This window comes from Phaethon lepturus, unplaced genomic scaffold (genome assembly GCF_000687285.1).
Source record: "Phaethon lepturus isolate BGI_N335 unplaced genomic scaffold, ASM68728v1 scaffold12711, whole genome shotgun sequence".
In the NCBI taxonomy this organism is placed as follows: Eukaryota; Metazoa; Chordata; class Aves; order Phaethontiformes; family Phaethontidae; genus Phaethon; species Phaethon lepturus.
Genome location: NW_010519886.1, coordinates 1 through 18623, shown reverse-complemented (window position 1 = coordinate 18623; position 18623 = coordinate 1). Strand labels below are relative to the sequence as shown.

Here is an 18623-nt window from a genome sequence, read left to right as displayed (position 1 = left end):
CTCAAGGAGACACAATTACCACAGTACTTAAGCTCCAGGTCAGAAGGAGGAAGCCGCACAACAGAATTCGGGCCATGCAATCTCTCCCGGGGTGGATGCCGATAGATGCTACTCAGTCTTTCTTGTGCAGGAAGGTACAGAGGCCTGCTCCCACGTCATTACTGCACCGCCACGCATTGCTCTGCAGCCCAGGGTCATTAAGGACCCTCCAAAACAAGGTGAGACAACAACAATCAGAGAGAAATTCTTGAGTCTTAAAGGTTCTCATTGATGATTATGGATCATGTATCCTCTCAGAATACTTTCTGGATTGGAGCAAGCTGGAAAACGGGGCAGAGAAATGCTGTGTTTTTTAAGAAATCTCACCAGATTTAAGCCTGACCCAAGACACTGCCCTGCTCTCGCATCACAGAATTTGGACATGCCCACGCAGAAGCAGAATAGTGGGAGTCTGGGGAGACCTTAACAGCACTTTATACAACTTAATGCAGTATTGACACAGGCATGACTGTACTTAATGCTACATAAGAGTGCCAACAATTCATACAAAATACTGGCTTTCACAGGAAACCCCCTCATTTTCTGGTGAAAATGGTCACCATTCATGGATGATGAGAAATACGTGTACATAATAATATTCATCTGACACAAATTACGTGGTAGGAATTCTTTTGATTGGAGTTGAAATTTTATGAAAGCAGCTGGTAAGAATGCTGACTGGTGGAAAAATGCATTGGAAAAACCCAGTCTTAATCTGCACGACAAAAAAAAGCCTCTGTAATCTCCAGTACTAATGTGAATGACTAGTAGCAATTACTCAACATTACAACTGGAGCTTTGGGGACTTTTTTTCCTAAAGAAAACATCTAGTAATCAAGTCTTTGATTAATAATTTCTACTGGTGATTACCGGAACATTTGCAGAAAACACAAAGAAACAGCCAAAACCACCATTAAATAATTCACTTGATCTAAATACCTTCATTTTTTTCCAGAGGGTCACTTACTAAGCCACTATGATTCTGATGTTTCTATTATCTCAAAGACCTTTCTATAAAAGTACAGAAGTATGAAACAGACCAGGTTAATAAACAACAATTAGCTTAGAAAATAAGGCTAACCTTCAGAAGGCTTGCATTCTAAGCTCTGATTTACTGGATCAGCTTGCAAAAGGCTCTAGCTTTTATTTTACATGGGAAATATAATTTTAAAACCCCAAAATCTTACCTGACGCTTTCAGGCTAGCAGCACCATTACTCCCTGCAGCACATCAAGTTCCTAGCATACAGCACTTCTGGGAATAACCCCCTTTTGCACAGGTAACTAACAGAGGTCTTTCAAGGCTGTAAGGAAACACCAACACCTGCTTTCAAGCTCTAAGACAAGTTGATTTTTGCACATACTCAAGTGCATCTTCCTTTGGCATATGAATTTAAAGTTGTATTGGAGAAAAGAAGGAAGAATAATACCGTAGTCCACATCGCTGAAAAAAAGGCATGAAGTTGAAACAGAGGCATGAACAAGCAAGGAAGGAAGTTGCCCACAGAGATAAGATTGAGATAAGAAACTTCTCATTCTGATCCACAGCTTCTTATTCAGTCCTGTGTTACGCCCGTTCATATTCATACACTTCATAGCACCGCATTACTATGGCTCTTTGGGGAAAACAAGAAAAGAAACAAAAACACACCCCAAAAACAACCCTGCATCAAAGAGTTTCCCAGAGGACACCAGCAGCTTTAAGATACCACTAACTTAGGTTTTGATATTTGCTTGGAACTTCACCTTTCCAATGAATTGCAGGTTATCGCCTAAAGGTGTTGCTCTTTCATAGGACAACGGAGCTTTTCTTCTGGTGAACGTGGACTCCCCGACTACTGTCTGTGGCATGGGGACTATTTCAACACCTACTTTCTAGATTATTTGTGGAAATTACATTCACAAAACCGAAAACACAACAACAATCTAGCAAACTGTGCTGGTTTTGTCTGGGATAGCGTCAATTTTGTCCACAGTAGCTAGTGCAGAGCTACGGTTTGGATTTGTGCTGAAAACAGTGCCAATAACACAGGGATGTTTCAAGGCCTTTTCTGCTTCTCACCCCAACCCACCAGCGAGGAGGCTGGGGGTGCACAAGAAGCTGGGAGGGGACATAGCGGGGACAGCTGACCCCAACTGACCAAAGGCATACCCCAAACCATACAATGTCATGCTCAGTACATAAAGCTGGGGGCAGGAGAAGGAAGGGCGAGGACGTTCGGAGTGATGGCGATTGTCTGCCCAAGTCACCATTAGGTGTGACAGAGCATTGCTATCCCGGCGATGGCTGAACCCCTGCCTGCCCGTGGGGAGTGCTGAATGAATTCCTTGTTTTGCTTTGCTTGTGTGGCTTTTGCTTTACCTGTTAAAATGTCTTTATCTCAGCCCACGAGTATTCCCACTTTTACTCTTTCTTTTACCCAATTCTCTCCCCCATCCCACCACGGGGGAGTGAACGAGCGGCTGCGTGGTGCTTAGCTGCCTGCTGGGTTTAACTGTGACACAAACCCTTCTTCTCTAACAGAAAAATTTTGCTATCTGATTAGGGCCCAATTTCAAAAAGTTTATAAACACCTGTGAGTCACTCACACAGCCTTACCTCCCTTTGGGCGATAGGTAAGGCATTCTCCGTGCCCATCATACCTAGGAGCTCCAGGCATGGCTTTCAAGTCCCACAAGCCGCCTTTCACAACCTCCAGTGTGCGCAGCGTGAGGAATCGCTGCAGAAGCAGCTTGGCTTCAGCAATCCTCCCCACTGGAGGTAAGCGCCTGGGGACAGCTACCGGCAAGAGTTTGTGTCTCTGCAGCTCTTCATCTCAGCGGCAAGTCTGCAGGTAGAACCAGGCCAGAGCCTTGCTTACGTTTGGGTTGTGATGGTTTCTGAATTTGAATAGCTACTAAGAATTTTCTTCTGAAGCGGGCTAATAATCAACAGCTTTCCTTGCTATATAAAGGACGTTAGACTTTTAAATAAGCAGCAGTGCCATTTGTAACCCTCACTTTGTTGTGACATCAGCTAAGTAGCCTTAAGCCTCTATTTGCAGGCAGCAGCTTGGAAGAAGAGCTCTCTATGAGAGTTTTGAATTCATAAAGGGTAAAGACCTTCCCAGCGCATGCTTTGCCACGCTATGGCTGTCCTGATAGCTTTTAGCAGAGAAATTTCGTTTCTAGTATTCCTTGTCAGCTACACATCATTCATATAAGCTGGAAAATGTGTTATTTTGGAGGACTGGTTATTATTTATGATGGTAACACAGTTTCACTGTAGTCACCAAATTAGAATATATTTCTTATTACAGATAACATACCCATTTCAACCAAGACTGAAAACATAAGGGCTCTTTCAAAAAATCATATCCATTTCTCGTCACCAGGAAAGAAGTCAGGTCTGGCAGGCTCTGATTTTTGATTCTTAAATGAAGTGCCTCTCTTCTGTGAGTAGTGAAGCATTTATTGCACAAATCCTAAGCTACAGTAACGTATGAAATATTTTCATTATGATTTAGCATTTTAATTCAACATGTGCTTGTAATCACATGCCCTGATGATATGTTGTTATGGTCTTAAAGAAAACCTGTAGAAACCTAGATTTAAAGTATTAGAAGAGGAAAATATTTGGCAGGAGGTTTTAGGGTTTGGGAGATTGAGAGATGCTTACTGTGTTTCCGCCTACCTGTTCACTGGGAGGAGATGAGATGTAGTTCACCCTACACTGAGGGATTGCTGTTCCCCGATGAATGAAGTCCACCAGAACAAAATCCTGGTGGTCTGGTCTTCCCACCTGCACTTTTTGTCTGGCAAGAGCTTCACCCTAGAGGATGTCTTATGTCTTCTGGAAGCATTGACTGTAATCTCCTTCAGAGAAGGCCATTGGTCACTTTTTTTTTTTTTTTTTCCTTGCCATAAGTTGTCCCGGACAAAGCTATGCTTATCCAAAATTTTTCTCTGCCAGAGGAGCTTCATGAGAAACTGTTTTCAGCATACCTTTAGCCATGGACATCTCTAGATTAAGGGATAAAATTTAAGTTTTATTGCTGAATCCACGTCCACATCCCCTGAGAACTCAGTCATTAAAAGATCACTCTTGGTGGCACTGGAGCTGTTCCAGTTCCAGTGAGGTTTTGTGATTGTTCCTATCATAACTCACATTTTGGCTTTACTACCTTAACAGTAACTCCAAGATACCCGAAAAAGTCTACTCATTCCTCATTTCAGTTTGGTAGCATCTGCAAAGCAGAGATTAAGAGTCCTATCAGGAAATGGCTGAATTGATAGGGCAGCAGGAAAAGCTTTTGACTTACTCTGATTTTTGTGTAGAATCACACATCATGTTCCTTAGAGGGCAGAGGCTCCTAAATAACAATGGCTCCTACACAATATTCTGTCAATGTTGTTTTTCTTTGTTGCAGGGAAGATTGCTCCCTACCAAACACATAAAAATATTTTGCTGAAGTTTCTAGACTTAAAAATTACGTTCTTTTGTTGCAGTTGGTTAATTTTGTATCAGATTTTTCACTCAGTTGACTAAGGCCAAAAAGCAGTTCTGTGATGCTTTGTCAGATATGAATTTGCATGTTTTTTTTCCTGCACAGACACTCGTAAACAGGGTTGCAGTCTTCCCTGGAGGATGGATAGCTATACCTCAGTTAAGAACTAATTTTGCAATACAAACATCTGATAGCGCACCATTCTCTGATATTGGCAACACAGCAGAACATACGATTATGAAATAGTATTTAGAGAAACCTTAAGCCAGAGCTTATGGAAAGATAGTTTCTTACTATAAGAGCAAGGAAATAAAAACATGCAAAAACTTAACATGGGGGGAATGGAGGAAAAAATTGACTCTTCCAGCATCTGGATGAAACTAGTTGCCCAATACCTTAACAGTTTTCTAGACCTTCTCCCAACAAATGATAAAACATGTAATGGTGTTAGCACAACAGATGCATTACCAGTCAAGCCCCCTGAGATTTCTGCTATGTTGTGTAAATCTACAAAGCATTTCAGTTTTAATCCTTGCATCACTCTGCTCAGGTCCTCCTCCACACTGTCCAATCCATTGGCTCTACTGGTCTGGGCTTGTGGAAAAAGCAGATTGTTTCTTTTACCATCCCTAAAGATATTGGCCAATAATCACTTCATAAGCAACGACTTCACTAGAAACTGGTCTTTTGTACCTAGTTTTCCATTTGTGACCATACATATGCTCTCTTGGGGCAGTCAGGTTTTAACGTAGGTTATTCTTAATCATAATTCATTGTATCCTTCTTGAAGGTTCTCACGATCTCTATCTGATAAATTAAAAAGCATTATCTCCGATTTTAACACGTCATATTTCTGAATAGCATGATAGCAGGTAAAACAGGATGCCTAAAAACATTCTACCTTTTAAGAAACTGAATCTAACTCTCTGGTACCCATCTAGCAACTTTCCTCAGGCAGGCTCCTTTATGGATATTCTGAACTCCGCAGAATATGCTTGAAATCACACACTTCAATACAATCTTTAAACTCCTAGCAAGCACATTGCGATCCACTGGACATAATAATCCAGAATCAAAATGATTTTTTTTTTTTTTGTGTCTGTAGCATAAACACACAGTTTCGCCAACTGGGTCAATGGGTCTGCAGTTTCTTTAGCATTTCTATTTCAGCTGTTGAACTGTTGATTTTGTCTTATATTTTCTCATGACAGTTTTTAATAATACCACCATCATTGTCTAATATTATCATTTTTACCTTGTTTTCTCTATGGTATTTGCCTACTTGCTGGAAACCTTTCTTTACTACCATTGCCACTTCTACACTTCCATGTAGTTCTGCTAAAATGTTTTATAAATATAGCCTCTCTCAGCATGACCAACTGCCCATTGAGTATTAAACCTTTAGTATAGACTTAATTCCTGAAAATAATAATAATTTTTAAAAATTCCTTAGATTATGAGAGTGTTTACCGGTCTAATAACTACTTTGCTCAATCTCAGGCAGCTACAGGAGATAAAAGAAACCTAGCGGCCCTTATCCAACAGAAAAATAATACTTTTTGCTTTTAATCCATTTTTAGACTTTTTACTTGCCTTCATAGAGTAAAAGGCTTCCTCACTCTCTTCTATTTACTTGCTATGCTTTGTAGACTTTCTTTGTGTTGTTTCTAGCTGTAATGCCATGACAATTTCATTCTTGCGTTTCTGTGTTGCTTGATGCATTCTTGTACTGCACGTAGTACTCCTGGTACTCTACAGAATCTTTTTAGTATTAAAAACTTAGAGTCAAATATTTATGATAGCTAAAAGGAAGCTAACAGATAGGAAAGGAAGGAGTTTGGGAGGGAGAGGCCATGAGATTTGAATTTACACTCTCATCCACCCAGAGACAACAGAATAACCACCAAGCTAGAGGGGAGTACCAAAACAGAAGAGAAAGGAAAAGGTCTGCATGGAAGGAGGCTGGAGGAGATGCATCATAAGCTGCTCCACCAGCCCTTTCAAAAGAGCAAACATTCATCCAAAATATAAACTCTTCTTCATAGTTACTCTAAAACTGAAGTGCATAAATCCCAAACCATGATTTGGAAAAACCCTCTTGTTCAGGGAGGACTTAAACCATCAATTCCTTGTTTGCCTTACATTTTAAGCATCCAGAAGCGCTCAGTATAGAGAGCTCTCTGCAAGAAGGCTCTGATGTAGAAGGGAGGCTATGATCACATTTGACATATGCACTCAGAGCTGGGGTCCTGAAGGAAATACTGAAGGAGCAAGAACATTCTTCTTTTTACAATATTAATATTACTTAATTATACAGTCTACAAAACAATATTAATACTGCCCAGTTAAACCACTGGGCACGTTAGCTGATGTATCCAATAAACTGTAGCACCAAGATCAATTCTATCCTCTGTATCTCGTTCTGCTCAAAATAAATTAAGATAAAATATCAAGCAGTAATAACAGAAAAAGCCTTGGAGAAGGCATTATTAAACTCCTTACAAAATATAATATATATTTAATATAAAGGTGAAAGATCATTAAAACTAGCCAATAGCAAAATACGAATATGCTCAACAATACTTGAATCTCAATTCTTTGTTTGCTGTGCTTGCAGATAAACAAACTCTTTCATTTCTGGGAACATTTATCATAACCTCCAAGGCCCACTGAGCTTATCTGAAAGATCTTTCACATTCTTTCTTCCCTCAGCAAGAACGTATTCTTTCAAAGTTTTAAGTCGAAAGAAAGCTAGAAGTAAAATACACTGTAAAAAGCGGTCAGCGTTAGGAGACACTGCTTGAGCAAAGAAATCCAAAATGGACTCTACTGTGCAGCTGTGGAAAATCTAGGCCATGAATGTGAAAAATCAGTGTTAAAAAAATCTCTATATAGAGAGATTGGCCCTGTAGACCAAAGCTGTTTCTTTTCATACTTGGCTGCTTTTTTGTTCTCGGTGAGATATTAGGAAGGACAGGCTCCCATTCCACTGATAGGGTCCCTCACACTAGGGGAGCTCTTCTTGGTCCCAAGTCTGTAATCAACTGTATAATTACATACAAAATCTGGTATTTTATGTCTAGAGTTCAGTGGCACGGGAATAGAAGTGATGACACAAGCACCCTCGGAACAAAGATTGCAAATCCAGGTAAGCTGGTTAAAATCAAATTACAAAAGAATCCAAATGTCTTTCTCCAGAACTACTGCATCATCAACTCCACCATCAATGTAAACATAGAGTAAGTGCCAAATTATGAGTAGTGAATATCAGAATTTTACCTTCTAGATGAGATTTTAATGAATAGCTGCCACACAACTATTGCATTACTGGTTTTGAGAGACCAAGAGAGAAGGTGTCAGCTACTGGCAGTCCTGGGGTTCATTTCTCACTGAGGACAGGTCAGCTATGGAAAACAATAGCAATAACCAACTCTTATAACTCGATTTTGATTTAAATGCAATCTCTGATATTATATTATCGTAATCGCTATACAGTGATAAATAGCTGATACTTACTGAATGCTACTTTATAGATTAATCAAACTTTTGCAAATTATCACCTCATTCATTCTAGGTTCATGAAATTGAAACTCTATTTACGCGAGGCTACGCCCCATTGCCCGGGTAAGAGGCAAAACAGTTTAAAGCAGTGAAATTCCTCCCACTCACCCCCCATTTTATTTTGAAGTGCTTAAAAAGATTCTACAATGCTTTGAAGAATGCTTAAACAGGGAAAGACATGTAATATGCGTGTATCCTATAAACAGTCAAGAGAAGAAAAAAACCCAAACATGTCCAACCACTTGTATGACAAAGACTCCTCAGTTAACTACTTGTATGTCCTGAGAGCTCACACTTCAAGTGAGACTTCAGTTCAGTGGTTCTCCAGCGATGGTTTTTACAGATTAGAGTGCTTTCTAGTTAAAGCTCTTCTGCAGTGCTCAAGGCACCCAGCTGAGGAAAAACTGCACGCTTCACATAGAGAGACAGATGCAAAGAGAGACTTGAAAAGGAAAAAAAAAAAAAAAGAGTACTCTTCATAATGAAATACTCTACTTCAACAACCTCACAAAACTTTTATACTAATAATGGATTATAATACTCTGCTGATGAAAATCAGATATTAAAAATAACTTTCAAACATGCATCTATGCGTGAAATGTTATTTTGTGCATCTGGATAAACGTCCTGTAGAGGTATGAACACGCCCACTGGATAGCTACCTTTGCATGAACATGTTGGAGCAAGCCATTACACCTCAGATTATTCAGTGAAATTAACGTTATCTAACACCTCTCAAGGATCCAATGTGATAGAAGCTAACTCCCGACATGTATTTATAACATTTATTTCATGCTAGTAAAAAACAAATCATGGAGCTCCTGCTTGGGTACTACAAGCAAACAGGTAACATCAGTGTGAACCGGTCAACTTCCCTGTTCCCAGGCTCTACACATGCATATGGACAACCTGGAAAACTGCAAAGCTCCTACTCTTTCAGAAGGGGGAAAGGAATGCAAATTCTTGCCTGCCTTGCTACAATGCAACTTTATGGCTTGCCCAGAAACTGTTTTCTATCAGCAATAGCTTACATTGACACTGGGAATTGGCTAAATCACATTTTATTTAGCCTTGAATAAAAATTCTCTTTCTCTGCAGTCTCAAACAATACTAGTTAGGTAGCTTTAATAGGACTGCTGGTGGAGATTACTCCATACAGATTGACACCTGTCTTGTAAAAACTGGCACAAAGAGGGTGTTATTCAAAATACCTTAATATTCCTATGCATAAAATACTTCAGGAGAATACATTGCAAATGAGTTATTCCAAGAGCAACATAACAAAAGTTAAATACTTCTATCTTTAATTTGCTGAAATGAATTGATATGGGACACGACTGGAAGGAATTCTACAAAAAGGAAACCACTTACATAGCGAGAAGCATGTATTTAATTAAATGCTTTGCAAAGATACATGAATAAAGCTATGTGCATGACTTTCTTTAGGGATGGCCCCAGCTGTTTATTTTTTTTTAAAGGAACAAACAAAAACTGTGGAGAGCACAGATGCAATAAAGAAACAAAAAACTAAGTAAGTTTGTACCCACATACTTTACAAAATAAAGCATGCCAGTGGTACAAAACATTCTATATACTGTATGACCAACAAATAAATGCACTGTAACATTGTTCTCTCAAACACCGTAAGCCTAACAGCTAAGCTCTGAAAATGACATTGACAGTAGGCATCTTTATTTCATCAGCCTTCTACAGAGTCATTTAGCACCATCACTTTTTTGTTGATTTTGCCCTGTCTATCTCCTTTCTCGAAATAACAACAGAAGCATAGCACCTTTTAACAGCTAAAATAAAAACAGGAATATTAAATGCATCCCAACTTCCAGAGATGAGGTAGCTCATGCTAAGAAACGATGGAACTTTCTTGCCTTGACAAGTCAAGGCCGATACGTCAAATTACTGGTGATGCATGTCTGGATGTCAGGTAAAAACAATGAATTTCTAAACTTTCTTTTTCTTTATTAGCAATCGGGCTGGTATACATGTGAATGATTTGCAACATACATAAATTGGCACCATATATAAAGACATCTGTATAATTTGATATGTAATGGCTTCTTAGATGGGCAAGTATTGGAAAATCAACAAGTATTGGGTTTAAGATGTATTTTGAAGATTAAGGATAATTTAATAGAATTACACAGATACATTGCAAGAAGTGAAGTCTGGCCTTAAAATTTAAGATATGGGACACCCCTACTGAAAACTCGTATTTACCCCAGTAGTAAATTAATCGTGGCTATGGAATACTCTTCTGAGCAGACTATTACATAGGAAAGTGCAGGAAAGACAAATGCCAAATTAAGATGATCTTGTCTGAAGAGATTTTCTTCTACAAAAGACATAGATTTCTGTTAATGATTATCATACTGGCAACCACAGGAAGACAAACTGGGGTTAAGGAAGTAGGTATGATTGAAGTATAGCCAACGGTTCACAGAAGTGCTCTACTTTTCTGTTATTCAGTATGCATCCAAGCAAAAGAAACAATCCTTAGAGGTTTACGTAGTCCCACATTAAAACTATCTGTTTTGAGTACCTGTAAATTTCAAAATAATTTGAAACAAAAGCGAGGAAAAAGATTCATATTACTTTTAAAAGGTGGTCATCGATCCTCTTAAAATTGTACTGTCGTACTAAAAAGTTGGTTTCAATCATTTAAGATGGAAGGTTTGTAAGTAAAATAAATATTCAAAAGGAGGCTGGGCATTTAAAAAGAACCGTATATACAATGCTGATCCAATATCAGCCATTACTTCAAGAGTCTCAGGATTAACTTCAATCAGTCTAAGTTCATGTGTTTAATTGCTGCTGTTGCTGGGTAGTGCGTTAATTTCCCCCCTTCCTCTTACACAAAGCAAACTGGCCCAATTTCAATTCCAAATTCCTGGTCGGTACTGCCAATGTCCACTGGTGCAATATCTATGATAGGTAAGCGTGCCACGTTCTGCGTTCTGTACTCAAAGACAGTCTTGCCCACATTGCCATTACGTTTCTGGAGGGGAAAAAAAGAGAAAAAAAAAAAAGAAGAAAAACTTAGGCCAGAGCTTATGTCAGAAACAGCCTGAATTCCAGCTGGTGTGTCTGTTGTCGGAGGTCGTTCAGACAGATCTCACTGTATCTTCACTGAGCAACACACCCCCGACTGTACTGCACCTTGGTTATTTTAAAATGCATATATTTTGTTTTTACAGTGAGGAACAGGCCCGCCAGATTGACACAGCAGGATTTCGCCCTCAAGCTGGACTGATTTTTCTTTATGTTATGGAATTCTTCTCCATGTGTTAATATGCACCTGCACACACATTCTTGGTCTATATTACTTTAAAGCACAGAGAGTACTCTAAGTTATTTTAAATACAAAACTAATTTTAGAAATATTTTGCCAGTATCTTGGACTTGGCCGAGAATGCTAACGAACATGGAAAAACTTACTACTTGCTGGTTTTTATGCCCACTAAGAATTTTTTGGGGGAACATTTTCCTTTCCAACTCAGTCAGTCATAGTACCAATGAGTTTCCTCCAGCGTACCGCTGCGATAATGTTACCCATCTGGCAGGCAAATGCTTGAGGTTATCTGACCTCTTTGATTCCACACAGAGGTACACAAATGCTGGAAAATGCAAAATAGCAAGATACGTATCTCAGTATGCTCACTACTAACTAGTAATTTGTAAACATCCTCTAAATACTGCAGACTTCTACTATGTGAAGCTAGAATTGTAGTAAAATACCTATTTGATCAGTTACTTCTACAATTCATGGTGAAATTCTGCAGCATTTTAATTACCCCATTCTATGGATTTTTTCTAAATGAAGGAAGAACTGAAAGCATTAGAAGACAAAAGTCCTTCTCTGTAACAAATGACCAAAAAGCCAAACTTACAGAACAGCTGTCATGCAGAACAGTATATCTGAATCGGCTGTTTCCCTCCGCTTTGATCTCCAGGTCATTGGCCCCTTTCAGAATTACAGCTTTTTTCAGGTTCTTAGTCTGGTCATCCATGTACCCAACACTGTTTTTACAAAGGTAAGTGATATTCTGGGAAGCTTCCTTTGATAGGAGGCGCAGGAACGTCATCTGAGTGACAGCTGTATCCCCATACACAAACTGTGAAGATAAAGAAACAGATCAATGTGTATTATGTGAAAATTCATTAAGAGTTCATGTGTTTTAGAAACATCTGTCATTACCGTAACCCTTTCCAGACATGACTAGCAGGAGCCCTATTGCATAAAATCTAAGAATGGTTTCTTTTGTAACTTGTTGCCAGTTGAGGATGAAGAAATGTAGACATCCTGTAATAGGGATCATTTTGGAGAATTTGACCATAAAGCTCTGCAGCTGAACCACTCAAAGGCAGTGGGGCCTCCACAGACATGCCAAGTTTTGGAATGTTTCTGCTTTCTTTCACCCAGGGATTCAGTAGGAGCTAAACCTTATGTATGAAATAGTGCATTAGAGCAACCTCAAATTAGGTAAGAGATGTCAAACACAGGAAACCCTTTTACAGTGTGCCTGCTATATTGCAACTTTAGCAGCTTGTTTTCGATGGGCTTTGTATTCTACTTAGAAGCATCACAAGCAGCCAAAGTTTGACTATATAAAAATACCTATAGATTTGCATATCGACTTTATCAACTAATTAACTTACACAGAAGTTTGAAAAATATTTTGTGACATGCTACTCTTTCTATAAAAACAGAAGCAACTTTACTACCAGTAACAAAAACTCTAAAATTCCTGAGATATTTTCCCTACCTGTGCAGGTTTCATTTTATTCATGCTTTATGAATCATTAAAAAAAACCCAAAAACCCAAAAGCATCATGAATAACTAAAAGTGTATACTTTTCTCTGAAACTGGTAAAGAAAAAAAGAAAATCTTATGCACTGACACTGTCATTTTTTATCTCTGTTTAGCGATCTCGGACATATTTATTAGTTAGAACCCGTAAGGAATGCATATGACTATTACGCAGATAACACTGTTAATTACCAAATCTGACAGTTTTCAAAAATGAAATAGTCTTTTAGAGTGTTCCTGAAGATAATTTCTTCCTCCAAAGAGCATCTGACTTACAAAAAACCCTACATGGAGCTCTGCAGGCAGCTAAATATCAACTATGACATCTTGGGTCATGGCAAGTTCTCCTGAATTTAGTAATAAATGAAAGCATCTCAAAAAAGCAATCAATAACACATCTGTTCTCAATATCACATCTGTTCTCCACTGTTGAAGTTCTGAATTGTCATCAGGAATCCAGCTGATAACAGCACTATTACTTTTACACAACAAATACTTATTTTAAAGATATATAATTACTCCCTATGAAATAAAAATTGAAATAACAATTTTCTGAAAAAAAGGGTAGAATTCAATTAAAACAGCAGTGATTTAAATAATATATTAGGGTAAAAGTACACTTTTTAAGGACAAGGATAGTGAGTGACTGAAGTAGACTGCTGGAGAAGTTGAAGTTTTTAGGATCGAGATAAATAATCTCTTCCAGCACTGGTATACTTAAAGCCAATCCTGCCTTAGATGCACTCGCATTGTTTCTCCCAGCTCTTTCATATAATTATTGTATGATAAGAACCAATTGAATATAAGCCAATCAAACAATAGTCATCACGTTCTGACTGCAGCAGAAGCTGCTCAGATAGCAGATGAAGTTCTAAACCAGGACAAAACGAGTTTCATAAAAGTTGGTTCTTGACATTAAGTATATTTAGTTACCTGTGATCCCCGGTTCATATCAAGGCCATACCAAATGGGTTTTACATCAGATGACCTGCTGGCCCACCATGTTTTACGTGGTATAGTAGACGGGTTTGCAGAAATACAGGTCTCTCCAGTTTCCATGTTGCAATATACTTTTATAGCATCTTCAACACACCCTTGGTTAGGATCAATCCAATATTCACCTACAAAGAACATAAAACGTGATTTCGTGACATTATTAAGATTCTTGAAATAACTGGAGAGAAAGAAGCAAAAGTATGTCACGTCAGTAAAAAACACGAGGAAAAGAGGCATATGTTTCACATAATCTGATGCATGTTTTGATGTCTGTGTCAGATATACACTATAGCATTACTTCAAGATACGAGCTGGCAAAAGCTGGTAAGGCCTGCCACAAATTCTCTCTACCTTCCAGTCTGTTCTGATTTATAGCTGGTAATCCATATAAATCAGGGAAAGTCTCAAATGGTACGTTAGCACATTGCCATCTACAAATTGCCACTATGGAGCAGCAGCAGAGAATTCTGGATGGAAAGTAGTCGCAGGTTATCAGCCCACAGGTAACATTTTGAGCTAATAGTGATTAAAGAAATACTCACAACTGGTGCACCAAGCTAGCTCTGTCATCATGTAAGTGGTACTCCATGGTGAGAACACTTTCAGAAGCAGTGTTCCATGGAAGTATAAAATATTTCAGATTTTAAAATACATCTGAATAAGTACTGAATAAATAAATAAGGGATACATCAGCATATATACTTCATTGGCAAGAAGTAGTTTGCAAGCTCCTAGTCCCAATGTCAATTTAGACGATCAGAATCTATATTACCCATTTTTTCCAGTGACCAAGTATCTACTGGAAATAAGACAGAATCATATGGCACACACAGGAGATTGTGTGTTTATACGCACCGCTCTTCTTGGATGGGTGGCACAGCTTCAGGTCATCACAAGTCCGTGCTGGATGTTTCTTTGAACCATCTGGGCTGCGCATAGTCTCAATCTGGCTGCTCAGTGACTTCAGTGTGGCATGGACTCCTGGGTCTGTTTTATTATGGTCATCTGGGGCTGCTTCATCTTCAGTAAACTCTGGCAGTGGATCTGCCATAGCATCATCATAGTGTCCCATAATGTCACCAATGGCAGCAGTGAGATGGCCTGGAGGTCCTGGAGGACCAGGAGGGCCAGGATCACCCGGTGGACCCTAAGTTTAAAAAAAATAAAATAAAAAAGGCAACAGAGGCACAGCAGAGTAAATACTATGCAAAATGATAGCAAAGCCAGCCACTAAAAAAGCAGAACTTTACAGTCAGTCACCCTAATGCACAGAGAAGATTCAGATATAAACAATTCACATTTCCAAGAACAGGTGTAAGAGATTAGAACTGCATGTAAGGTACTCTCTCTGCTTCATGCCCTCTCTACCTGTCTGAATATCTTGCTCAACTTTTTCTTACTCCTGGTTTCAGACTCAACAACTAGAAAAAGCCATAGAATCACAAAATAGCTTGGGTTGGAAGGGACCTTTTAAGGTCATCTAGTCCAACCACCCTCCAATAAGCAGGGACATCTTCAACTACATCAGGTTGCTCAGAGCCCTGTCCAACCTGACCTGGAATGTTTCCAGGGATGAGGCATCTACCACCTCTCTGGCTAACCTCCACCAGTGTTTCATCACCCTCATTGTGCAAAATTTCTTCCTTATATCTAGTCTAAGTCATCAAGGAATGGCCTCCTCATTCCATTTTTTAAACCACGTGTCCCTGCTTGTTCAAGTCCCTGCCTAATAACTTTATTTCTTAAAATTCCCAACAGCTGTAAGTGATTTTTAGAGCCATGTAAAATTCCTGCTTCCTTTGAGTCGCCTCAGGCATATTTTCAATTAGAAAGTCTGGATGGAAATTTGGCACTAGAAATACCTTTACATTTATCCTGCACAGTGTTAAGCCTTCTGGCCACAGATATGTGAGACAGAATCTACACCGTCCTTACTTGGCAGAGCAGGTGTTTTCCTGACTAAGTACGTTTTCCTGAATGACTGGTTGTGAGGTCCTTCTGTCAACCTGAATTGTGACACCTGGGGAGGTAACCGAGTCTTGAGACAGACTGTATCTGTTAATAAATGTATGTCCACCTGCAGGCTCTGCCAGCTCTTCTTTGGCTGCAGAAAGTCTGTAACATACCTTCATTGTAACTTTGATGCTCTGGTGCATGAGCTGGTATATCAGAACATGGCATTTCCTTTGTGAGTAATTATTTCAGAATTCACAACTAGTGCTCCAAATGTTTACTACAGGGCACACACCCAAACTAATACACTCCGTGTCTGACAAATGAAATCTTAACTTTTATTTCTTGCTTTGTGGTTCTAATTTATAGTTGCAGCAAGCCACCATGGAAAGCAAAACTAGTTTTTGGTATGAGATATTTCTTGTATTGTCTCCTTACACAGATGAAGGATCTGGATACACATTACATTCTTAAGCTCTACCATAGATTATTCATTCATGTTGTGGTGCCTCAACAGGAGTGGAGATACTGATAACTGGCAGAAATTCAAATGAAATAGGGAAAATATTAGCACACAAGAAACACAGGAAACACCACGTCTTACAAGATAGAAAAACAGCAGAAACTGCCTTCTCTGTCTTGCTCATTGTTTTATTCCACCTTTTCCACTTCTTCCCCAAAGTAAGCAATACCAGTCTTAATTCTTCACGTGATCATCCAGATCACCCTTTTCTCAAATTCCTCTAATTTCCTAACTTATCTTCCTTGGGATAACATAACTTACATTTTATGCCTTAGGGTGTCGTGAATTGGTAAACGTAGAACATGCCCGGGGCGTTTAGCAAAGGTTTAGGACTTTTTCTAAAACGGTCACACTATTTTTCATTACTGTGAATCAGCTCACAGTTGATGTCTGTAAATCTCAGATGATCTGTAAACCTCAGATGATGGCTGAAGGGCAGCTGAGCTGAGTGTTCGAGTTTGGGCTGTTCATTTGGACTGAAGGATTTCCTTAAGGCAAGGCACGATGGAGTACGCTGCTGGCAGTCACATGGCTGTTCTAATTCAGTGCCACCTCTGCTGACAGTCAGGACTACTGACTTCTAACTACTGCTGGTTCCAGATACACCAACTGACCTATGCTTAGGCCTGAGGTTTTAGGACCCAACTTGCCAAATAGCCATGTTGAACTGCAGATCCAGCAGGATCCAGTGCTAACTCCAGACGTAGCCCCAGGCTGGCCTAAGGAGAGCACTGGTGGATGAGACTGAGATTTCACAGGTCCAGTAAGAAATAAGCCTTCCAATACACAGTTACCCTGGCTATTTGTTGGAGAAACTGCACCAAATGTTACCATTTGTCTTGAGCTCATGGATGTTTGAGAAAGTGATGCAATGGACTGTAAAAAAATCTCACTATTTGAAGTAACCTTTTCCCTTTGTATTCCCATCAACTTACCTCAGGTCCGGCTTCTCCTACACTCCCTCTAACACCAGGAGGTCCAATTGGCCCAAGTGGACCAGGACTTCCATCTTTGCCAGAAGGACCGACTGGACCTGGAGGACCCTAGAAAATGTAAGAGAAGGAAGGAATGTATTTTAGCATTTAATAACAAAGTTCTATAAAACAGCCCTTTACAAGCAGTATCTTTTGAGGAAGCAATCCAATTATTTGTGTCTATTACCAAACTTTTAAAAATCACCCTTTTTCTTCTTTGAAAGTAAGATGGCAATTTCAATGCTGTTCTTCTGAAGTCAATTGCCTCAGCTGTATGGGGTTTTTCTAGACCATTTAAGTGGGTTCAATTCCAGGTGCTACGCAGACTGGAGTAGCTGCTGTATGCCGACATGTATATGGGCTCAGAGATACACTGTCACTTGGGAACATCCAAGGGAGTCATATTTCTCCTTTACTCTTGGGTGAATGACATCCATGGGGTTATGAAAGGCAGAGTAGCAATTAGCAGAGCTGCCACATATGTGGCTTTGCATCAGCTGCTGCAAAAGTGTCTCTAAAAAGAGACTGTAGCCATGTAGTTACTCTGAATTGAGCTTTTTATATAGCTGTAAACTACACTTATGTCAAAGCTTTACTATATTAAACAAGGTAACGTCTCTCAGCAAAAGACAGTAGGGTAATCACCACATGATACTGAAGTCAATAAAAGCCAGTGAAATAAAAGTGAATCAGAAATAGAAATTTGATTGTGGAAAAAAACAAGCAAGAGAAACCTTAAACCTGAAACATTCTACTCACCCGAGGGCCAAATGGACCTGGGATGCCAGGACTGCCCTGTTCACCAATAGGACCCTAAACAGAAGAAATTATTGTATCACTGTGACACTTAAAGCGTATTCCTTTAGTTCGGATTATAATATACAGGAACAACGGGTAGTACCCTTTCCCTCTTACGATTTGTTTTCACTCTATTGTCCTTTGTCACAAAGACAGAGTTACAATTGTAATCACAATTTAGATTAATAGAATTTACTAGTGCTTGGCTACATAGAAAGTTGTTTCTGCAGAAAAGCCTTGTGTTCATGACATTTAGAATCAGATTGCTTTACAAAAGAGTAACTGACAGAGCTATTATGAAAGGGAAAGATGTTTTGGGTGTTCAGGGTTTTTGTTGACTCTTTTCCTGCATGTTGAAACTTCCAGCTCTTGCACAGGATCAGTGAACAAATGTAAAAAATACTAAGTTTTCCATGAGGTTACCATTCAGTTGCCACCTCGTGGATGAGGGAAAGGCTGTGGACGTT

The 18623-nt window shown here is 39.3% G+C and overlaps 1 protein-coding gene across 1 annotated transcript; it reads right to left on the bottom strand.

Annotated features, from left to right (window-relative positions):
* Positions 1–10038: 10038 nt before the first annotated feature.
* Positions 10039–18171, bottom strand: LOC104628565 (collagen alpha-2(V) chain-like; the record flags this gene model as incomplete). The annotated part of the gene is made up of 6 exons (XM_010297197.1): positions 10039–11099; positions 11992–12216; positions 13846–14033; positions 14764–15055; positions 17320–17427; positions 18118–18171. Coding segments are annotated over 6 exons (1014 nt in total), but the record flags the coding sequence as incomplete, so codon positions are not given.
* Between the last annotated feature and the right edge of the window lie 452 nt (positions 18172–18623).